Source organism: Pollachius pollachius, assembly GCF_949987615.1.
Source record: "Pollachius pollachius genome assembly, chromosome: 20".
Lineage (NCBI taxonomy): Eukaryota > Metazoa > Chordata > Actinopteri > Gadiformes > Gadidae > Pollachius > Pollachius pollachius.
Genome location: NC_136953.1, coordinates 17,935,355 through 17,960,233, shown reverse-complemented (window position 1 = coordinate 17,960,233; position 24,879 = coordinate 17,935,355). Strand labels below are relative to the sequence as shown.

General features: G+C 51.3%; 1 protein-coding gene across 1 annotated transcript in view; it reads left to right on the top strand.

The window, feature by feature from the left end:
• The window catches only part of LOC307091021 (ankyrin-2-like), a gene marked incomplete at both ends in the record, with an annotated part of 89,130 nt that overhangs the window by 40,967 nt on the left and 23,284 nt on the right, over positions 1-24,879 (top strand). The window contains 21 exon segments of the mRNA XM_079757853.1: positions 685-882; positions 985-1,083; positions 1,208-1,306; positions 2,378-2,476; positions 2,707-2,805; positions 3,339-3,483; positions 3,486-3,681; positions 6,294-6,372; positions 6,570-6,673; positions 7,915-7,953; positions 8,714-8,938; positions 11,076-11,174; positions 11,921-12,075; positions 12,358-12,569; positions 12,871-13,075; positions 13,551-13,647; positions 14,845-15,073; positions 15,809-15,934; positions 16,413-16,535; positions 17,101-17,133; positions 22,627-22,648. Of these exon segments, the coding sequence (XP_079613979.1) occupies positions 685-882; positions 985-1,083; positions 1,208-1,306; positions 2,378-2,476; positions 2,707-2,805; positions 3,339-3,483; positions 3,486-3,681; positions 6,294-6,372; positions 6,570-6,673; positions 7,915-7,953; positions 8,714-8,938; positions 11,076-11,174; positions 11,921-12,075; positions 12,358-12,569; positions 12,871-13,075; positions 13,551-13,647; positions 14,845-15,073; positions 15,809-15,934; positions 16,413-16,535; positions 17,101-17,133; positions 22,627-22,648 (2,683 nt within the window).

Here is a 24,879-nt window from a genome sequence, read left to right as displayed (position 1 = left end):
AGTGTGTCAGTGTGTTTCAGTGTGTCTCAGAGTGTGTCAGTGTGTGTCAGAGCTTGTCAGTGTGTGTCAGTGTGTTAGTGTGTGTCAGTGTGTCTCAGAGTGTGTCAGTGTGTCAGTGTCCCCCCCTAACAGAATGGGGTTAGGGTTAGGGATAGGTTAGGTTCCTAACCCTAACCCTAACCCTAACCCTGACCTTACACTCTGACCCCCTAACAGAACGGGGTTAGGGTTCGGTTAGTTTCCTAACCCTAACCCTAACCCTAACCCTGACCTTACACTCTGACCCCCTAACAGAACGGGGTTAGGGTTAGGTTAGTTTCCTAACCCTAACCCTAACCCTAACCCTGACCTTACACTCTGACCCCCTAACAGAACGGGGTTAGGGTTAGGTTAGTTTCCTAACCCTAACCCTAACCCTAACCCTGACCTTACACTCTGACCCCCTAACAGAACGGGGTTAGGGTTAGGTTAGTTTCCTAACCCTAACCCTAACCCTAACCCTGACCTTACACTCTGACCCCCTAACAGAACGGGGTTAGGGTTAGGTTAGTTTCCTAACCCTAACCCTAACCCTAACCCTGACCTTACACTCTGACCCCCTAACAGAACGGGGTTAGGGTTAGGTTGGTTTCCTAACCCTAACCCTAACCCTAACCCTGACCTTACACTCTGACCCCCTAACAGAACGGCTACACTCCGCTGCACATCGCTGCCAAGAAGAACCAGCTGGAGATGGCGGGGGTGCTGCTGGGCCACGGCGCCCTTCCCCACACCCTGACCCAGCAGGGGGTCACCGCCCTGCACCTAGCCGCCCAGGAGGGCCACGCCCACATGGCCGCCCTGCTGCTGAGCAAGGCAGCGCAGCCCAACACGCCCACCAAGGTGAGCATGGGAAGACTCAAATCGGATCTGTGCTGCTGTGGGACAATGTCGTGCTAGTGTTTGTGTGTGTGTGTGTGTGTGTATGTGTGTGTGTGTTTCCAGAGCGGCCTGACTTCCCTCCACTTGGCGGCCCAGGAGGACCGAGTGGGCGTGGCCGAGGTCCTCACCCGGCACGGAGCCAACGCCGACCAGCAGACCAAAGTAAAGGCGCTGCGCTCTGCGCTATTGCTTTGAAAATCCAGCACTATCCATGTGATCCATTGTGCTGACGTAAAGCCATGTGCAGGGTGTGTGATGTGAACTAACTGAGAACGTGTTGTTCCAGCTCGGCTACACCCCCCTGATCGTGGCCTGTCACTACGGAAACGCCAAGATGGTTCACTTCCTGCTGCAGAACGGGGCCGGAGTTAACGCCAAGACTAAGGTACTGTCCTGTGATTTATAAAACTATATCTATACATTTCTATATAGATATTGATCAATATAGATATATCTATAGACATCTATATACCTATATCTATACATTTCTATATAGATATTGATATATCTATAGACATCTATATACCTATATCTATAAATAGCTTATTTATATAAATTAAGATTCATCCATATACATCACTATATCTATATAGATATTTATAGATGTGGATATAACTATATGTATAGATCTAGATATGTCTCCTTGTGTTGTTCAAGTTCTCACACTAAAGGTACCACCAGAGTGACCCCACGACACCTGGTGTGAGATCAGGGTGACTGAGATCAGGGTCATGGTTAATGAGATCAGGGTCATGGCTAGTGAGATCAGGGTCATGGTTACTGAGATCAGGGTCATTGTTAGCGAGATCAGGGTCATGGTTAGTGAGATCAGGGTCATGGTTAATGAGATCAGTGTCATGGTTAGTGAGATCAGGATGACTGAGATCAGGGTCATGGCTAGTGAGATCAGGGTCATGGTTACTGAGATCAGGGTCATTGTTAGCGAGATCAGGGTCATGGTTAGTGAGATCAGGGTCATGGTTAATGAGATCAGTGTCATGGTTAGTGAGATCAGGATGACTGAGATCAGGGTCATGGCTAGTCAGATCAGGGTCATGGTTACTGAGATCAGGGTCATTGTTAGCGAGATCAGGGTCATGGTTAGTGAGATCAGGGTCATGGTTAATGAGATCAGTGTCATGGTTAGTGAGATCAGGATGACTGAGATCAGGGTAATGGTTAGTGAGATTAGGGTCATGGTTAATGAGATCAGGGTCATGTCATGGTTAGTGAGATCAGGGTGACTGAGATCAGGGTCATGGTTAATGAGATTAGGGTCATGGTTAGTGAGATTAGGGTCATGGTTAGTGAGATCAGGGTCATGGTTAGTGAGATCAGGGTCAGGGTTAGTGAGATCAGGGTCAGGGTTAGTGAGATCAGGGTCATGGTTAGTGAGATCAGGTTGGTTGAGTTCAGGGTGTCTCAGGTTATAACGTGGTGTGTGTTCTGCCCCCAGAGTGGATACACTCCCCTACACCAGGCGGCGCAGCAGGGAAACACTCACATCATCAACCTTCTGCTGCAGGCTGGAGCCAAACCCAACGCCATCACGGTGGTGAGCAAACACACACACACACACACACACACACACACACACACACACACACACACACACACACACTCACTCACACTCACACTCACACTGTCACGCACGCACTCACTCACACACACACACACACACACACACACACACACACACCCACACTCACACTCACACACTCACTCACACTCACACTCACAGCTGCTCCCTCTGGTCCTGACTGTAGCCCCTCTCTCTCTGTGCAGAACGGCAACACGGCGCTGGCCATTGCCCGCAGGCTGGGCTACATCTCAGTGGTGGACACCCTGCGGGTGGTGACGGAGGAGGTCACCACCACCACCACGGTACACACACACACACACACACACACACACCATGCCGTCTGCCAGTTGTGTGTGCCGCGGTGCTTGGAGGACACACAATGTAGCATTCCATAGTTTGGCCAGGTGGGCGGGCCAATGGAAGAGGACTTCCTGTCGTCACTATGAATAATAATGAGCTGTCCTTGGTGAATGATAATGAGCTGTCCTTGGTGAATGATAATGAGCTGTCCTCGTTGAATGATAATGAGCTGTCCTCGGTGAATGATAATGAGCTGTCCTCGGTGAATGATAATGAGCTGTCCTCGGTGAATGATAATGAGCTGTCCTCGGTGAATGATAATGAGCTGTCCTCGGTGAATGATAATGAGCTGTCCTCGGTGAATGATAATGAGCTGTCCTCGGTGAATGATAATGAACTGTCCTCGGTGAATGATAATGAGCTGTCCTCGGTGAATGATAATGAGCTGTCCTCGTTGAATGATAATGAGCTGTCCTCGGTGAATGATAACAAGCTGTCCTCGGTGAATGATAATGAGCTGTCCTTGGTTTTGCAGACGGTCACAGAGAAGCACAAACTCAACGTCCCGGAGACCATGAACGAAGAGCTGGACGTCTCTGATGAGGAGGGTAGGGCACGCACACACACACACACACACACACACACACACACACACACACACACACACACACAGACCGACTCCCCCCTCCTTCACTGTTGTTGACCCCCCCTGCCCCCCCACCCTGTAACCAAGGTGACGACACGATGACGGGTGACGGGGGGGAGTACCTGAGGGCTGAGGACCTGAGGGAGCTCGGGGACGACTCTCTGCCGGGGCAATACCTGGACGGGATGAACTACCTGCGCTACAGCCTGGAGGGAGGCGGCCGCATGGACAGGTACCTTACCTACAGCCTGGAGGTTAGGGTTAGGGTCATGGACAGGTACCTTACCTACAGCCTGGAGGTTAGGGTTAGGGTCATGGACAGGTACCTTACCTACAGCCTGGAGGTTAGGGTTAGGGTCATGGACAGGTACCTTACCTACAGCCTGGAGGTTAGGGTTAGGGTCATGGACAGGTACCTTACCTACAGCCTGGAGGTTAGGGTTAGGGTCATGGACAGGTACCTTACCTACAGCCTGGAGGTTAGGGTTAGGGTCATGGACAGGTACCTTACCTACAGCCTGGAGGTTAGGGTTAGGGTCATGGACAGGTACCTCACCTACAGCCTTGAGGTTAGGGTTAGGGTCATGGACAGGTACCTTACCTACAGCCTGGAGGTTAGGGTTAGGGTCATGGACAGGTACCTTACCTACAGCCTGGAGGTTAGGGTTAGGGTCATGGACAGGTACCTTACCTACAGCCTGGAGGTTAGGGTTAGGGTCATGGACAGGTACCTTACCTACAGCCTGGAGGTTAGGGTTAGGGTTAGGGTCATGGACAGGTTCCTTACCTACAGCCTGGAGGTTAGGGTTAGGGTCATGGACAGGAACCTCACCTACAGCCTGGAGGTTAGGGTTAGGGTTAGGGTCATGGACGTACCTTACCTACAGCCTGGAGGTTAGGGTTAGGGTCATGGACAGGTACCTCACCTACAGCCTTGAGGTTAGGGTTAGGGTCATGGACAGGTACCTTACCTACAGCCTGGAGGTTAGGGTTAGGGTCATGGACAGGTACCTTACCTACAGCCTGGAGGTTAGGGTTAGGGTCATGGACAGGTACCTCACCTACAGCCTGGAGGTTAGGGTTAGGGTCATGGACAGGTACCTTACCTATAGCCTGGAGGTTAGGGTTAGGGTCATGGACAGGTACCTCACCTACAGCCTTGAGGTTAGGGTTAGGGTCATGGACAGGTACCTTATCTACAGCCTGGAGGTTAGGGTTAGGGTCATGGACAGGTACCTCACCTACAGCCTGGAGGTTAGGGTTAGGGTTAGGGTCATGGACAGGTACCTTACCTACAGCCTGGAGGTTAGGGTTAGGGTCATGGACAGGTACCTTACCTACAGCCTGGAGGTTAGGGTTAGGGTTAGGGTCTTGGACAGGTACCTTACCTACAGCCTGGAGGTTAGGGTTAGGGTCATGGACAGGTACCTTACCTACAGCCTGGAGGTTAGGGTTAGGGTCATGGACAGGTACCTTACCTACAGCCTGGAGGTTAGGGTTAGGGTCATGGACAGGTACCTTACCTACAGCCTGGAGGTTAGGGTTAGGCTCATGGACAGGTACCTCACCTACAGCCTGGAGGTTAGGGTTAGGGTCATGGACAGGTACCTTACCTACAGCCTGGAGGTTAGGGTTAGGGTCATGGACAGGTTCCTTACCTACAGCCTGGAGGTTAGGGTTAGGGTCATGGACAGGTACCTTACCTACAGCCTGGAGGTTAGGGTTAGGGTCATGGACAGGTACCTTACCTACAGCCTGGAGGTTAGGGTTAGGGTCATGGACAGGTACCTTACCTACAGCCTGGAGGTTAGGGTTAGGGTTAGGGTCATGGACAGGTACCTTACCTACAGCCTGGAGGTTAGGGTTAGGGTTAGGGTCATGGACAGGTACTTACCTGCAGCCTGGAGGTTAGGGTTAGGGTCATGGACAGGTACCTCACCTACAGCCTGGAGGTTAGGGTTAGGGTTAGGGTCATGGACAGGTATCTTACCTACAGCCTGGAGGTTAGGGTTAGGGTTAGGGTCATGGACAGGTACCTTACCTACAGCCTGGAGGTTAGGGTTAGGGTCATGGACAGGTACCTTACCTACAGCCTGGAGGTTAGGGTTAGGCTCATGGACAGGTACCTCACCTACAGCCTGGAGGTTAGGGTTAGGGTCATGGACAGGTACCTTACCTACAGCCTGGAGGTTAGGGTTAGGGTCATGGACAGGTTCCTTACCTACAGCCTGGAGGTTAGGGTTAGGGTCATGGACAGGTACCTTACCTACAGCCTGGAGGTTAGGGTTAGGGTCATGGACAGGTACCTTACCTACAGCCTGGAGGTTAGGGTTAGGGTCATGGACAGGTACCTTACCTACAGCCTGGAGGTTAGGGTTAGGGTTAGGGTCATGGACAGGTACCTTACCTACAGCCTGGAGGTTAGGGTTAGGCTCATGGACAGGTACCTCACCTACAGCCTGGAGGTTAGGGTTAGGGTCATGGACAGGTACCTTACCTACAGCCTGGAGGTTAGGGTTAGGGTCATGGACAGGTTCCTTACCTACAGCCTGGAGGTTAGGGTTAGGGTTAGGGTCATGGACAGGTACCTTACCTTACCTTATCTTATCTTAACCACCTGCGCTACAGCCTGGAGGGATCTTAAAGGCTGCTGCCAGCTTTCCTTGTTCTTATGGCTGGGTCAACATGATGGATGAATTAGACCCTGAGGAGCTCCACCCTGGAGCTCCTCATAAAGACCTCCACCCTGGACCTCCTCATAAAGACCTCCACCATGATGGACTCTGGTTCTTTATTTCTGGTGTTCACGTTGGATGTTCATGGATGTTCTTCCTGCTCTTCCAGCTCCTTCAGTCCGACCCATCACAGCTTCTACACCCCAAAACATCAGGGCTTGATGGAGGATCTGCTCTCCAGCCACCAGGTCAGCTTCTTACTCACACATCTTCATGTACATCCTGATCCCTTTGCGCTCACAGCCTTTCTTTCTTCCTTTCTATTTTTGTGTCTGTTTTTTACTTCTGTGTTGTACTTCCTTATTATATTCCTTCTTCTATATTGAACAAAGTGAACCAGTTCCATTGGATTAATAAAGTTGAACTTGTGTTCCCTGACCCCAAGGTTTCCAATTTAACCCGGGACAATGAGAAAGACTCGTACCGACTCAGCTGGGGAACCGAGAACCTGGACAATGTGGCACTGTCCTCTAGTCCCATCCCCTCTGGGTAGGAACCTCCTCTCTAGTCCCCTCTAGTACCTCCACTCTAGTCCCCTCTAGAACCTCCACACTCTAGTCTCCTCTAGAACGCCCACTACCCTCTAGAACCTCCTCCCTAGCCCCCTCTAGAACCACCACTCTAGTCCCCTCTAGGACTACCACTCTAGTCCCCTCTAGAACCTCCACACTCTAGGCCCCTTTAGAATGCCCACTCCCCTCTAGAACCGCCTCCCTAGTCCCCTCTAGAACCATAAATCTAGTCCCCTCTAGAACCTCCATGCTAGTCCCCTCAAGAACCACCACTCTAGTCCCCTCTAGAACCTCCATTCTAGTCCCCTCTAGACCCACAAATCTAGTCCCCTCAAGAACCACCACTCTAGTCCCCTCTAGAGCCACCACTCTAGTCCCCTCTAGAACCACCACCCTAGTCCCCTCTAGAACCACTACTCTAGTCCCCTCTATAACCTCCACTCTATTCCCCTCTAGAACCACCACCCTAGTCCCCTCTAGAACCACTACTCTAGTCCCCTCTATAACCTCCACTCCATTCCCCTCTAGAACCTCCACTCTAGTCCCCTCTAGAACTACCACACTCTAGTCCCCTCTAGATCGCCCACTACCCTCTAGAGCCTCCATCCTAGTCCCCTCTAGAACCACCACACTCTAGACCCCCTCTAGAACATCCACCCTAGTCCCCTCTAGAACCATCAATTTAGCCCCCTCTAGAACCTCCACTCTAGTCCCCTCTAGAACCACCACACTCTAGATCCCCTCTAGAACCTCCATCCTAGCCCCTCTAGATCCTTAACTCAAGTCCCCCCTAGTCCCCCCCATCGTAGCTGGATGCTGAGTTCAACAGTAATATTAATCAATGTCAGGAATAGCTGAGCCTCACATTTACATTTAGGGCATTTAGCAAATGCTTTTATCCAAAGTGACTTACAATTTGTATATTTGTCAGAATTTGTCATCTATTTTGACTCAAGCCCTGTACAAGGTCATGACCTTAATGGGTCATGACCTTACAGGGTCATTAACGTCCTCAGGGAACCCATCCCTCCAGTGAAGCAAACACTCACTTAACCTGTTTCAGATCTGCACCTTCAAGTTCAGGGTCCGTCTGTTCTGTGCTCCCTCTTGGTGACTGGTTCTCTGTTCCCTCTGGGTGACTGGTTCTCTGTTACCTCTGGGTGACTGGTTCTCTCTTCCCTCTGGGTGACTGGTTCCCAACTGCTTTGTCTTTTCTAGCCGATCCTCTCCCTGCCGCCATCTTGGAGAAAACAGCAGGTGACCCAACTCTTCATCACTGTTCACTTCTCCTCTTCGCCATGGTTCACTCCTACACTTCACCACTGTTCACTCCTCCTCTTCATCATTGTTCACTCCTCCTATTCATCACTGTTCACACCTCTTCATAACTGTTCACTCCTCTTCACCACTGTTCACCTCTCCTCTTAATCACTGTTCAGCTTTCCTCTTCATCAATGTTCACTCCCCCAACCCCCCTCCTCTTCATCACTGTTCACTGCTCCTCTATAGAGGCCCCTAACACCGCCCCCTGCTGTCCGCATTGATATGGCAGTCGGTCTCATTAGCTCCTCTTTAGAGGCCCCTAACACCGACCCCTGCTGTCTGTATTGATATGACAGTCGGTCTCATTAGCTCCTCTATAGAGGCCCCTAACACCGCCCCCTGCTGTCTGCATTGATATGACAGTCGGTCTCATTAGCTCCTCTTTAGAGGCCCCTAACACCGCCCCCTGCTGGTTGCGCTTCAACTCCTTGTAGCTTAACCAAAACACTGTCATCACATGTCATATTACACCAAACCCTAGCTGGACAGGACTCTATTTGAGCTTGCCTGAATCTAATGTATATTCAACCAACGCCAGCACATTGAACTGGTAGGAGAGATGACCGACTTGCTGGCAATACATCAGGTCACATGACCAAACCCACGCAGATAAGACCCCCCCTCAGCAAAGCCCTCAGGGGACCCCTCAGTGGTCTGGGTCCACCTGGGCTCACCTTGTGGTCTGGGTCCGCAGCTTCCTGGTGAGCTTCATGGTGGACGCAAGAGGCGGGGCCATGCGGGGCTGCCGCCACAACGGACTGAGGATCCTGGTCCCGCCCAAGAAGTGCAGCGCCCCCACCAGGGTGACCTGCCGCCTGGTGAAGAGGCACCGCCTGGCCACCATGCCCCCCCTGCTGGAGGGCGAGGGGCTGGCCAGCCGACTGGTGGAGGTGGGGCCCTCGGGGGCCCAGTTCCTGGGGTAAGACCGGCCTCAGGGGGACCAGGGGGGGCTGGGGGGGATTAGGCTGGGTAGGACTAGATAAAGGTAGGCTGGATTAGAGTAGGCTGGTAAGGTTGGGTTGGGCCAGTCTAGAGTAGACTGGTTAGGTTGGGTTGGGCCAGTCTAGAGTAGGCTGGTTAGGTTGGGTTGGGCCAGTCTAGAGTAGGCTGGTTAGGTTGGGTTGGGCCAGTCTAGAGTAGACTGGTTAGGTTGGGTTGGGCCAATCTAGAGTAGACTGGTTAGGTTGGGTTGGGCCAGTCTAGAGTAGACTGGTTAGGTTGGGATGGGCCAGTCTAGAGTAGACTGGTTAGGTTGGGTTGGGCCAGTCTAGAGTAGACTGGTTAGGTTGGGTTGGGCCAGTCTAGAGTAGACTGGTTAGGTTGGGTTGGGCCAGTCTAGAGTAGACTGGTTAGGTTGGGATGGGCCAGTCTAGAGTAGACTGGTTAGGTTGGGTTGGGCCAGTCTAGAGTAGACTGGTTAGGTTGGGTTGGGCCAGTCTAGAGTAGACTGGTTAGGTTGGGTTGGGCCAGTCTAGAGTAGACTGGTTAGGTTGGGATGGGCCAGTCTAGAGTAGACTGGTTAGGTTGGGTTGGGCCAGTCTAGAGTAGACTGGTTAGGTTGGGATGGGCCAGTCTAGAGTAGACTGGTTAGGTTGGGTTCGGCCAGTCTAGAGTAGACTGGTTAGGTTGGGTTGGGCCAGTCAAGAGTAGACTGGTTAGGTTGGGATGGGCCAGTCTAGAGTAGACTGGTTAGGTTGGGATGGGCCAGTCTAGAGTAGACTGGTTAGGTTGGGTTGGGCCAGTCTAGAGTAGACTGGTTAGGTTGGGATGGGCCAGTCTAGAGTAGACTGGTTAGGTTGGGTTGGGCCAGTCTAGAGTAGACTGGTTAGGTTAGGTTGGGTTGGGCCAGTCTAGAGTAGACTGGTTAGGTTGGGATGGGCCAGTCTAGAGTAGACTGGTTAGGTTGGGTTGGGCCAGTCTAGAGTAGACTGGTTAGGTTGGGATGGGCCAGTCTAGAGTAGACTGGTTAAGTTAGATTTAGCTAGTCTAGAGTAAACTGGTTAAATTAGGTTTAGTTAGTCTAGAGTAGGCTGGTTAGGTTGGGTTTAGCCAGATGAGATTAGGCTAGTTAGGTTGGGTTTAGTCAGTCTAAAGTAGGCTGGTCAGGTTTGGTTTAGCTAGTTTAGAGTAGGCTGGTTAGGTCTTTAGGTAAACTATCAAAATAAGGAACCTTCGGATTGGTGCAGAGTTTTTTCCTAGAATCATATTGCTGCCTCTTCCTCTGCATCATAACCAGTACCAGGGACGTGTCTCTGGTTCTTAACCAGTACCAGGATGTGTCTCTGGTTCTTAACCAGCACCAGGGACCTGTCTCTGGTTCTTAACCAGTACCAGGGACGTGTCTCTGGTTCTTAACCAGTACCAGGGACCTGTCTCTGGTTCTTAACCAGTACCAGGATGTGTCTCTGGTTCTTAACCAGTAACAGGGACGTGTCTCTGGTTCTTAACCAGTACCAGGGACCTGTCTCTGGTTCTTAACCAGTACCAGGATGTGTCTCTGGTTCTTAACCAGTACCAGGATGTGTCTTTGTTTCTTAACCAGTACCAGGATGTGTATCTGGTTCTTAACCAGTACCAGGATGTGTCTCTGGTTCTTAACCAGTACCAGGATGAGTCTCTGGTTCTTAACCCTTTAACTCCTTAACCCTTTCACTCCTTAACTCTTGATAGATGATAGATGTGACATGAAGCCCAGACTTCTGGTACTGCAGAATACACTATGTACTAAAGAGTAGTATACAGTACATATAGTACACTATATACTAGAGTAGTATACAGTACATATAGCACAGTATATACTACAGAGTAGCATGCAGTACAGAATACACCTAGTCCATCATCACATGTTACTACAGTACATCATCACATGTTACTACAGTACATCATCACATGTTAGTACAGTACATCATCACATGTTTGACAGTACATCATTACATGTTATTACAGTACATCCTCACATGTTAGTTTAGTAGCTCTTTAAAGATGTGTGATGTCAGGATTAATGGAAGCTCCTCCCCCTCATGCTGCGTCTGGATCTGGTGGGTGTGGCTTCACAGTAAGCTCCACCTCCCCACAGCTCCGCCCCCCCTTAACGAGGGCGAGAGCCTCGTTAGCCGTATTCTGCAGCTGGGCCCCCCGGGGACTAGATTCCTTGGGTATGACCACTCTTTTTTCTTCATGAAGATCTGACTCCTCATGTCCCTCACCCCTCCCGCCAGAGGTTCTGGCTCTTCGCTGGGCTGCTCCAATATCCACACCTTCCCCCTCTCAACCAATCAGAGGACAGACGCAGAGGAACGTCCGGTTCCTAAGCGTTCCTTACTCAGACGTTCTGCAATCCCTCAAGACTTTCCTAAGAAACCTTTTATTTTCAGAGTTATTTGTGTTATTACACTTTTTGTGAACATATGATCTAAAAGGAATATAAACATAAAGATTTTTTTTTTATTCTTCAAACATCTTAAGCCCGCCCCTTGCCCACGATTGGCCCGTTGATTTGCCCCTCAGAACACCTGAGAGAGGGAATGCTCATGTGGATACTGGAGGACCTGCTCTCACTTCCATCTCTGTGTGTTGTTCTGTCTCACCCTCTCATCTCTGTGGTGCCTCCCCGTCTCCTCCTCACCCTCTTTTATCAACTGTGTGATTGTCTCTGATCTAGTGCAGCATGCATGGGTTGAAGAAGGTTGTGAACACACACACACGCACGCACGCACGCACGCACGCACACACACACACACACACACACACACACACACACACACACACACACACACACACACACACACACACACACACACACACACACACACACACACACACACACACACACAAACCACCATAAGCCAGCCTCTCACACAGGAGTCAGGGCTCATCGTGTGTGTGTGTGTGTGTACCCCAGCCCGGTGGTGGTGGAGATCCCCCACTTCGCAGCCCTGCGGGGGACAGAGAGGGAACTGGTGGTGATGAGGAGCGAGGGGGGAGACCAGTGGAAGGAGCACCACTGTGACCACTCCGAGGAGGAGCTCAACCAAGTCCTCAATGGCATGGACGAGGGTGAGACCCTGCACAACACACACACCCTCCATCTGAACGAGGACAGCAGCACGCATGGTGTCCCCCCGTCCTGTCAGCTCCACAGCGCCTGACAGTTGGTATCTCTAGAAGTCCTGACAGTTGGTATCTCTAGAAGTCCTGACAGTTGGTATCTCTAGAAGTCCTGACAGTTGGTATCTCTAGAAGTCCTGACAGTTGGTATCTCTATATGTGCTGATAGTTTGTGTCCTTCTGAAGCCTGTGTCTCCTCAGAGCTGGACTCTAGAATCTGTGTCTCCTCAGAGCTGGACTCGCCCCAGGAGCTGGAGAGGAAGCGTATTTGCCGGATCATCACGCGGGATTTCCCACAATACTTTGCGGTGGTGTCGCGGGTGAAGCAGGACAGCGAGCTGATTGGGCCGGAGGGCGGCGTGCTGAGCAGCACGGTGGTGCCTGCGGTGCGGGCCGCGTTCCCCCAGGGAGCACTCACCAAGAGGATCCGGGTGGGCCTGCAGGTGAGGACCCTCAAGGGGGCTGCTGGGGGCAGGGCAACACTACCAGCGGAGGAGGAAGCATTGCCAGGAATCCCCCTAGATACTGTTACCAGGGGCGGTCCTCAGTTTCTACCTAAAGGGAATATAAGGAAAGAGGAACAACAGTAAGAATTATCAATAATTGTTGATAGCAAGTTGATGGATATTCATCGTACACATCAAAGCCACTTACTTAAGCCAAAGACTCATTGTTCAACACCCCCAAACCGTCTGACGTCCTCCACCTGTCTCGACGTCTGACCCTGACCCCTCTGCCCCCCAGGCCCAACCCATGAGCCTGGAGCTGGTGCGCCGGACCCTGGGCAGCAAGGCCGCCTTCAGCCCCATCGTCACGCTAGAGCCACGCAGGAGGAAGTTCCACAAGCCCATCACCATGACGCTCCCAGTCCCCGAAACCGGCTCCGACCCCGCCCTCAACGGATTCAGGGGCGAGGCGCCCTCCCTGAGGCTGCTCTGCAGCATCACTGGTGAGCACCTGCTGGTCCCGGTCCAGGGCCAGGTCCAGGGCCAGGTCCTGCTGGTCCCGGTCCAGGGCCAGGTGCAGGGCCAGGTCCTGATGGTCCCGGTCCAGGGCCAGGTCCAGAGCCAGGTCCAGGACCAGGTCCAGAGCCAGGTCCAGGACCAGGTCCAGGTCCAGGTCCCGGTCCAGGGCCAGGTCCAGGTCCCGGTCCAGGGCCAGGTCCAGGGCCAGGTCCAGGACCAGGTCCAGGTCCTTCTGGTCCCTGTCCAGTGCTAGGTCCGGGTCCAGGTCCAGGTCCAGCTGTGCCCCAGTGCGGGTCCTTCTGGTCCGTCTGTGGGCTTCAAGGAGACCTTATCACGTCTCATTATGATCTCCTCATCATAATGAGACATGATAAGACCTCAGACCTCAGAGCTAGAGAGTCCTGATGCTGTGAAGGCTTCTCCCTGTGTTGACACACCTGTGTGTTGGTGTGTGTGCAGGCGGGACCACGCCCGCCCAGTGGGAGGACATCACAGGGACCACGCCCCTGACCTTCACCAACGACTGCGTCTCCTTTACCACCAACGTCTCTGCCAGGTAGGGACCTACCAATCCCTCCACCTCACCTCCACCTACCTAACCCTCCACCTCACCTCCACCTCCACCTACCAATCCCTCCACCTCACCTCCACCTCCACCTAACAATCCCTCCACCTCACCTCCACCTACCTAACCCTCCACCTCACCTCCACCTACCTAACCCTCCACCTCCACCTCACCTCCACCTACCAATCCCTCCACCTCACCTCCACCTCCACCTACCAATCCCTCCACCTCACCTCCACCTACCTAACCCTCCACCTCACCTCCACCTACCTAACCCTCCACCTCCACCTCCACCTCCACCTACCTAACCCTCCACCTCACCTCCACCTACCCATCCCTCCACCTCCACCTACCCATCCCTCCACCTCCACCTCCACCTACCCATCCCTCAACCTCACCTCCACCTACCCATCCCTCCACCTCACCTCCACCTACCTAACCCTCCACCTCACCTCCACCTACCCATCCCTCCACCTCACCTCCACCTACCTAACCCTCCACCTCCACCTCCACCTCCACCTACCTAACCCTCCACCTCACCTCCACCTACCTAACCCTCCACCTCCACCTCCACCTACCTAACCCTCCACCTCCACCTCCACCTCCACCTACCTAACCCTCCACCTCACCTCCACCTACCTAACCCTCCACCTCCACCTCCACCTCCACCTACCCATCCCTCCACCTCCACCTCCACCTACCTAACCCTCCACCTCACCTCCACCTACCTAACCCTCCACCTCCACCTCACCTCCACCTACCCATCCCTCCACCTACCCATCCCTCCACCTCCACCTACCTAACCCTCCACCTCACCTCCACCTACCTAACCCTCCACCTCCACCTCCACCTCCACCTACCTAACCCTCCACCTCACCTCCACCTACCTAACCCTCCACCTCACCTCCACCTACCTAACCCTCCACCTCCACCTCCACCTCCACCTACCTAACCCTGCACTCTTTTTGGTTTTACTCCATAAAGATTTAGAAGGTTTCTGAAGAACCGACCCCGTCCATGAGTCAATCCAGGGGGTCATGTTCTATGAATCCTTTCATTCTGGTCCACTTTACCCCCCATGGGAGGGTCTCAGGTCAGCGTCATGACGGACCACCTGACCTTTGTGCCCAGTGTATCAGAGCACTCCTCCCATGAGCCTCCTGCTGACCACATCACCCTCCCCCTCAGGTTCTGGCTGGTGGACTGCCGGCAGGCGCAGGAGTCTGTGAACTTCTCCACCCAGGTGTACCGGGAGGTCATCTGCGTGCCTTACATGGCCAAGTTCGTGGTCTTCGCTAAGACCCACGACCCGATAGAGGCCCGCCTGCGCTGCTTCTGCATGACGGACGACCGCATGGAGAAGACCCTGGAGCAACAGGAGCTCTTCACTGAGGTGGCCCGCAGCCGGGACGTGGAGGTGAGGACCAGGGGGGAGGAGGGGGGAGGACCAGGGGGGAGGAGGACCAGGGGGGAGGACCAGGGGGGAGGAGGACCAGGGGGGAGGACCAGGGGGGAGGACCAGGGGGGAGGAGGACCAGGGGGGAGGAGGGGGAGTAGGGGGGAGGACCAGGGGGGAGGAGGGGGGAGGAGGGGGGAGGAGGGGGGAGGAGGACCAGGGGGGAGGAGGGGGAGGAGGGGGAGTAGGGGGGAGGAGGAGGGGGGAGGACCAGGGGGGAGGAGGGGGAGGAGGACCAAGGGGGAGGAGGGGGGAGGAGGGGGGAGGACCTGGGGGGAGGACCGGGGGGAGGAGGGGGAGTAGGGGGGAGGAGGGGGGAGGACCGGGGGGAGGAGGGGGGAGGAAGGGAGGACCAGGGGGGAGGACCGGGGGGAGGACCGGGGGGAGGAGGGGGAGTAGGGGGGAGGAGGGGGGAGGACCGGGGGGAGGAGGGGGGAGGAAGGGAGGACCAGGGGGGAGGACCGGGGGGAGGACCGGGGGGAGGAGGGGGAGTAGGGGGGAGGAGGGGGGAGGACCGGGGGGAGGAGGGGGAGTAGGGGGGAGGAGGGGGGAGGACCGGGGGGAGGAGGGGGAGTAGGGGGGAGGAGGGGGGAGGACCGGGGGGAGGAGGGGGAGTAGATGGGAGCCGAGGAAGGTGTGTGAGGGTGAAGAGGGTGAAGATGAAGGAGGATAATGGCGGTGCTGGTCCATCTGTAGGTTCTGGAGGGGAAGCCCATTTATGCAGACTGCTGTGGTAACCTGGTGCCGCTCACCAAGAGCGGACAGCACCACCTCTTCAGCTTCTACGCCTTCAAGGAGAACCGCCTGGCTCTCTTCATCAAGGTACGCACTTCTGGATAATGTCCTACTGCTAGGGCCTCCGGAGATGGACCTTCTATCTTCCTAGTGGGCTTAGGTCAGGAATGAACCATGTGTCCTGGGGATCAGAATTGGTCGGACTGGTTTAATCCACCTGGACTGGTTTAATCCACCTGGACTGGTTTAAACCACCTGGAGTGTTTTAATCCACCTGGACTGGTTTAATCCACCTGGACTGGTTCATTCCACCTGGATTAGGGTTAGGGGTAGGGGTAGGGTTAGGGTTAGGTTCAACCATAAAGTAAACAAAGGCCTTATTGTTTTAGGATTAGGGTTAGGGGTAGGGTTAGGGTTAGGGTTAGGTTCAACCATAAAGTAAACAAAGGCCTTATTGTTTTAGGGTTAGGGTTAGGGGTAGGGTTAGGGTTAGGGTTAGGTTCAACCATAAAGTAAACAAAGCCCTTGTTGTTTTTAATCCCTTCCCTTCCTGGTGGTGACCCAGGTCAGGGACAGCACCCAGGAGCCCTGCGGCCGGCTCTCCTTCATGAGGGAGCCCAGGAACTACCGCACCTTGACCCAGAACGCCATATGCAACCTCAACATTAGCCTGCCCTCATACTGCAAGGTAACCGAGGTAGAAACAGCTCCCCCTGCTGGCTCCAACAGGAGAATCAACTCATGCACTGTACTGCAACACCAGAGTCCGAATCCCTGTCTAGAGCTGGTTATGTTCATGGAAACAGGTTGATCCTTTACTCAAACCACACTTTATTGAATGTTATTTTGGAAGTAGCTCATAGCTTATTACTTTATCGACTGAAATCATTCACCCATCCATTTTGCACCCATCCAGTCTGAATCCCTGTCTAGAGCTGATTATAGTCATGGAAACAGGTTGCTCCTGTACTCAAACCACACGTTATTGCATGTTATTTTGAGAGTAGCTCACAGCTTATAGTTTGTCAACTGAAATCATTCGCCCATCCATTTTGAAATTAAAACATAGTATTTTATTCTTAAATTAGTCAATTGGACTTGAAAACGTTATTCAGCAGTTGACCATTATCTGTAGTCAGGTTAAAAATGTGGGTTAAAGGTTCAGTAATGTAACTCTAATGTGCAATATGTCTGTCCGTCTTTGACCCTCTGTCTCTGTCCCTCTGTCTGTCTCTCCTGCTCCTCTTCAAAAGGACTCTGATTCAGACCAAGAACAAGACAGCGAGGTAAACAACACCAACTAACCCCACCCTTAACTCCACCCTGTTCACTAGTCTAACTCCACCTCTAACTACACCCTGTTCACTAGTCTACCTACACCCTGTTCACTAGTCTAACTACACCTCTGACTCCAGCCTGTTCATATTATCACACATTAAGAGCAGTGTGATAATATGTAAGGTTAGGGTTAGGGTTAGGGTTAGGGTTAACCCTAACCCTAACCCTAATATATAGGGCGTAGGGAGATAAGGACCTCCTCTTTCCACATTTGTACCTTTCTGTGGAAGAGCTTTGTGTTACTTATAAAACCAAATACCTAGGGCACTTTATAACAGATCAAATGCGTGACCATGACGACATTTTCAAACAGTGTCGTACATTATATGCCCAAGCGAATATGTTGGCAGGAAAATTTCATATGTGCTCTGATCATGTAAAAATATTTATCTTTAGAGCATATTGCACTCCGCTGTATACTTCCCCCTTATGGGTAAGTTCAAAAAATCTAGTATGCACAGACTACAGGTTGCTTACAGTGATTGTTTTAGAATCTTACTTAAAAAACAAGGTGGAGCAGTGCAAGTGAGCTATTTGTGAATGCAGGAGTTAACACCTTACAAGCTTAATTGAGGAACCTCATGTACAGATTTATCGGTCTCTTGAATGACTCAAAAAATGAAATTATAATGCTGCTGTCGAACCCAAGTTTAGCCCAGTACGCCAGCAGCCATACCTTTGGAGACATTGGTATAAGTGCCCTTTATAAGTGGTCGGAATGTTTTTATTCTTATTTATGTGTGTGTTTTTGTATTGTATGTCTTTTAAATGGACCTTGAGTCAATAAAAGTTGATAATGATGATGACTAGTCTAACTCCACCTCTAACTACACCCTGTTAACTAGTCTAACTACACCCTGTTCACTAGTCTAACTACACCCTGTTCACTAGTCTAACTCCACCTCTAACTCCACCCTGTTTACTAGTCTAACTACACCCTGTTCACTAGTCTAACTACACCTCTAACTCCACCATGTTCAGTAGCCTAACTCCACCTCTGACTACACCCTGTTAACTAGTCTAACTCCACCTCTAACTACACCCTGTTCACTAGTCTAACTACACCCTGTTCACTAGTCTAACTCCACCTCTAACTCCACCCTGTTCCCTAGTCTAACTACACCTCTAACTACACCCTGTTCACTAGGGTAGCTACAGCCTGTTCACTAGCCTAACTCCACCTCTGACTACACCCTGTTCACTAGTCTAACTACACCCTGTTCACTAGTCTAACTCCACGCTGTTAACTAGTCTGACTACACCTCTAACTACACCCTGTTCCCTAGTCTAACTACACCTCTAACTACACCCTGTTCACTAGTCTAACTACACCCTGTTCACTAGTCTGACTACACCTCTAACTACACCCTGTTCCCTAGTCTAACTACACCCTGTTCACTAGTCTAACTTCACCTCTAACTACACCCTGTTCACTAGTCTAACTATACCCTGTTCACTAGTCTAACCACACCTCTAACTACACCCTGTTCCCAAGTCTAGCTACACCCTGTTCACTAGTCTAACTTCACCTCTAACTACACCCTGTTCAGTAGTCTGACTACACCTCTAACTACACCCTGTTCCCTAGTCTAACTACACCTCTAACTACACCCTGTTCACTAGTCTAACTACACCCTGTTCACTAGTCTGACTACACCTCTAACTACACCCTGTTCCCTAGTCTAACTACACCTCTGAATACACCCTGTTCACTAGTCTAACTCCACCTCTGACTACACCCTGTTCACTAGTCTAACTACACCCTGTTCACTAGTCTAACTACACCTCTAACTACACCCTGTTCACTAGTCTAACTCCACCTCTGACTACACCCTGTTCACTAGTCTAACTACACCCTGTTCACTAGTGTAACTACACCTCTAAAATCCACCCTGTTCAGTAGCCTAACTCCACCTCTAACTCCACTCTGTTCCCTAGTCTAACTACACCTCTAACTACACCCTGTTCCCTAGTCTAACTCCACCTCTAACTACACCCTGTTCACTAGTGTAACTACACCCTGTTCACTAGTCTAACTACACCCTGTTCACTAGTCTAACTCCACCTCTAACCCCACCGTGTTCATTAGTCTAACTACACCTCTAACAACACCCTGTTCAGTAGCCTAACTCCACCTCTAACTACACCCTGTTCACTAGTCTAACTCCACCTCTAACTACACCCTGTTCACTAGTCTAACTACACCTCTAACTACACCCTGTTCCCTAGTCTAACTCCACCTCTAATTACACCCTGTTCACTAGTCTAACTCCACCTCTGACTACACCCTGTTCACTAGTGTAACTACACCCTGTTCACTAGTCTAACTACACCTCTGACTACACCCTGTTCACTAGTCTAACTACACCCTGTTCACTAGTCTAACTCCACCTCTAACCCCACCCTGTTCACTAGTCTAACTACACCTCTAACTACACCCTTTTCAGTAGCCTAACTCCACCTCTAACTACACCCTGTTCACTAGTCTAACTACACCTCTAACTACACCCTGTTCGCTAGTCTAACTCCACCTCTGACTACACCCTGTTCACTAGTCTAACTACACCCTGTTCACTAGTGTAACTACACCTCTAACATCCACCCTGTTCAGTAGCCTAACTCCACCTCTAACTCCACTCTGTTCCCTAGTCTAACTACACCTCTAACTACACCCTGTTCCCTAGTCTAACTCCACCTCTAACTACACCCTGTTCACTAGTGTAACTACACCCTGTTCACTAGTCTAACTACACCTCTGACTACACCCTGTTCACTAGTCTAACTACACCCTGTTCACTAGTCTAACTCCACCCTTTAACTACACCCTGTTCAGTAGCCTAACTCCACCTCTAACTACACCCTGTTCACTAGTCTAACTCCACCTCTAACTACACCCTGTTCACTAGTCTAACTATACCTCTAACTACACCCTGTTCCCTAGTCTAACTCCACCTCTAACTACACCCTGTTCACTAGTCTAACTCCACCTCTGACTACACCCTGTTCACTACTGTAACTACACCCTGTTCACTAGTCTAACTACACCTCTGACTACACCCTGTTCACTAGTCTAACTACACCCTGTTCACTAGTCTAACTCCACCTCTAACCCCACCCTGTTCACTAATCTAACTACACCTCTAACTACACCCTGTTCAGCAGCCTAACTCCACCTCTAACTACACCCTGTTCGCTCTTCTAACTCCACCTCTAACTACACCCTGTTCACTAGTCTAACTACACCTCTAACTACACCCTGTTCCCTAGTCTAACTCCACCTCTAACTACACCCTGTTCACTAGTCTAACTCCACCTCTGACTACACCCTGTTCACTTGTGTAACTACACCTCTAACTACACCCTGTTCAGTAGCCTAACTCCACCTCTAACTACACCCTGTTCACTAGTCTAACTCCTGGTCTAACTACACCCTGTTCCCTAGTCTAACTCCACCTCTAACTACACCCTGTTCACTAGTCTAACTCCACCTCTGACTACACCCTGTTCACTAGTGTAACTACACCTCTAACTACACCCTGTTCACTAGTCTAACTACACCTCTAACTACACCCTGTTCCCTAGTCTAACTCCACCTCTAACTACACCCTGTACACTAGTCTAACTACACCTCTGACTACACCCTGTTCACTAGTCTAACTACACCCTGTTCACTAGTCTAACTCCACCTCTAACCCCACCCTGTTCACTAGTCTAACTACACCTCTAACTACACCCTTTTCAGTAGCCTAACTCCACCTCTGACTACACCCTGTTCACTAGTCTAACTACACCTCTAACTACACCCTGTTCGCTAGTCTAACTCCACCTCTGACTACACCCTGTTCACTAGTCTAACTACACCCTGTTCACTAGTGTAACTACACCTCTAACATCCACCCTGTTCAGTAGCCTAACTCCACCTCTAACTCCACTCTGTTCCCTAGTCTAACTACACCTCTAACTACACCCTGTTCCCTAGTCTAACTCCACCTCTAACTACACCCTGTTCACTAGTGTAACTACACCCTGTTCACTAGTCTAACTACACCTCTGACTACACCCTGTTCACTAGTCTAACTACACCCTGTTCACTAGTCTAACTCCACCCTTTAACTACACCCTGTTCAGTAGCCTAACTCCACCTCTAACTACACCCTGTTCACTAGTCTAACTCCACCTCTAACTACACCCTGTTCACTAGTCTAACTATACCTCTAACTACACCTTGTTCCCTAGTCTAACTCCACCTCTAACTACACCCTGTTCACTAGTCTAACTCCACCTCTGACTACACCCTGTTCACTAGTGTAACTACACGCTGTTCACTAGTCTAACTACACCTCTGACTACACCCTGTTCACTAGTCTAACTACACCCTGTTCACTAGTCTAACTCCACCTCTAACCCCACCCTGTTCACTAGTCTAACTACACCTCTAACTACACCCTGTTCAGTAGCCTAACTCCACCTCTAACTACACCCTGTTCGCTCTTCTAACTCCACCTCTAACTACACCCTGTTAACTAGTCTAACTACACCTCTAACTACACCCTGTTCCCTAGTCTAACTCCACCTCTAACTACACCCTGTTCACTAGTCTAACTCCACCTCTGACTACACCCTGTTCACTTGTGTAACTACACCTCTAACTACACCCTGTTCAGTAGCCTAACTCCACCTCTAACTACACCCTGTTCACTAGTCTAACTCCTGGTCTAACTACACCCTGTTCCCTAGTCTAACTCCACCTCTAACTACACCCTGTTCACTAGTCTAACTCCACCTCTGACTACACCCTGTTCACTAGTGTAACTACACCTCTAACTACACCCTGTTCACTAGTCTAACTGCACCTCTAACTACACCCTGTTCCCTAGTCTAACTCCACCTCTAACTACACCCTGTTCACTAGTCTAACTACACCTCTAACTACACCCTGTTCCCTAGTCTAACTCCACCTCTAACTACACCCTGTTCACTAGTCTAACTCCACCTCTGACTACACCCTGTTCACTTGTGTAACTACACCTCTAACTACACCCTGTTCAGTAGCCTAACTCCACCTCTAACTACACCCTGTTCACTAGTCTAACTCCTGGTCTAACTACACCCTGTTCCCTAGTCTAACTCCACCTCTAACTACACCCTGTTCACTAGTCTAACTCCACCTCTGACTACACCCTGTTCACTAGTGTAACTACACCTCTAACTACACCCTGTTCACTAGTCTAACTACACCTCTAACTACACCCTGTTCACTAGTGTAACTACACCTCTAACTACACCCTGTTCCCTAGTCTAACTCCACCTCTAACTACACCCTGTTCACTAGTCTAACTCCCCCTCTGACTACACCCTGTTCACTAGTGTAACTACACCTCTAACTACACCCTGTTCACTAGTCTAACTCCACCTCTGACTCTTTCTCTCTGTCTTTCCAGTCGGGCCGACCACGAGGGAGATGTAAGCTATCCAGCCTTTTTTTATCTCATCTTTGCATTGAAATATGTTTTATCTTTCTATGATCCTAATCAATATGAATACAGGACAGCCAATGTGTGAAAGAAATATGAAATATTGGATGAAATGTATTAGATGAATGTTGAACTCATCCTGAACTCATCTCGCCCCATATAATCAAATGTTATAGCTGAAACAAACCCCCTTATCTCACAACCTATCCCACCACGCCCTCCTGTACCACTCACCCCTTCACCACGCCCTCCTGTACCACTCACCCCTTCACCACGCCCTCCTGTACCACTCACCCCTTCACCACACCTTACTGTCCCCTCTCACCCCTTCACCACACCTTACTGTCCCCTCTCACCCCTTCACCACGCCCTCCTGTACCCACTCACCCCTTCACCACGCCCTCCTGTACCACTCACCCCTTCACCACGCCCTCCTGTACCACTCACCCCTTCACCACGCCCTCCTGTACCACTCACCCCTTCACCACGCCCTCCTGTACCACTCACCCCTTCACCACACCTTACTGTCCCCTCTCACCCCTTCACCACACCTTACTGTCCCCTCTCACCCCTTCACCACACCCTCCTGTCCCCTCTTACCCCTTCACCACGCCCTCCTGTACCACTCACCCCTTCACCACACCTTACTGTCCCCTCTCACCCCTTCACCACACCTTACTGTCCCCTCTCACCCCTTCACCACACCTTACTGTCCCCTCTCACCCCTTCACCACACCTTACTGTCCCCTCTCACCCCTTCACCACGCCCTCCTGTACCACTCACCCCTTCACCACGCCCTCCTGTACCACTCACCCCTTCACCACACCCTCCTGTACCACTCACCCCTTTACCACGCCCTCCTGTACCACTCACCCCTTCACCACGCCCTCCTGTACCACTCACCCCTTCACCACACCCTCCTGTTCCCACTCACCCCTTCACCACACCTTACTGTCCCCACTCACCCCTTCACCACACCTTACTGTCCCCTCTCACCCCTTCACCACACCTTACTGTCCCCTCTCACCCCTTCACCACACCTTACTGTCCCCTCTCACCCCTTCACCACACCTTACTGTCCCCTCTCACCCCTTCACCACGCCCTCCTGTACCCAATCACCCCTTCACCACACCTTACTGTCCCCTCTCACCCCTTCACCACACCTTACTGTCCCCTCTCACCCCTTCACCACACCTTACTGTCCCCTCTCACCCCTTCACCACACCTTACTGTCCCCTCTCACCCCTTCACCACACCTTACTGTCCCCTCTCACCCCTTCACCACACCTTACTGTCCCCTCTCACCCCTTCACCACACCTTACTGTCCCCTCTCACCCCTTCACCACACCTTACTGTCCCCTCTCACCCCTTCACCACACCTTACTGTCCCCTCTCACCCCTTCACCACACCCTCCTGTCCCCTCTTACCCCTTCACTACGCCCTCCTGTCCCCACTCACCCCTTCACCACACCTTACTGTACCCACTCACCCCTTCACCACACCTTACTGTACAAACTCACCCCTTCACCACACCTTACTGTCCCCACTCATCCCTTCACCACACCTTACTGTACACACTCACCCCTTCACCACACCCTCCTGTCCCCACTCACCCCTTCACCACACCTTACTGTACCCACTCACCCCTTCACCACGCTTTACTCCCCCTTTGTCCCTGGGATCACATCCTAAACGGGTGTTTGGCTTAGTTTGCTCTAGAATACAGCACATGAATTAGCCTCTGTGTGTTATTGTGTGTTGTGTGTACCACACATTGTGTTAACATAAAGATCTAAATCTAACCTCAGTATTAATTCCACCACTTCTCCTCAATGGCCTCTTTTACTACCAATTATGTTTTACTAATGCGCTCGTCAAACGCTCCACTTACCTCTTCCCTTTGCTTTGCACGGAAATAACTTGCCTTTGGTACGTGTGAATGCCTGTTTGTATGCTTGGTTCTTATGTTTTATGACTGTTTGATTTGGGCATTTTTCCTCACACACACATATTAGTTCTGTGATGCTATCGTATGTTTTCTACCTGGTTGGACCTGGAACAACTAATCCTCCCAGAACAACTAATCCTACTATCACAACTAATCCTCCTAGAACAACTAATCTTACATTTACATTTACATTTAGGGCATTTGGCAGACACTTTTATCCAAAGCAACTCACAATAAGTACATTTAAGTACATTAGAAGCAGGTGAGA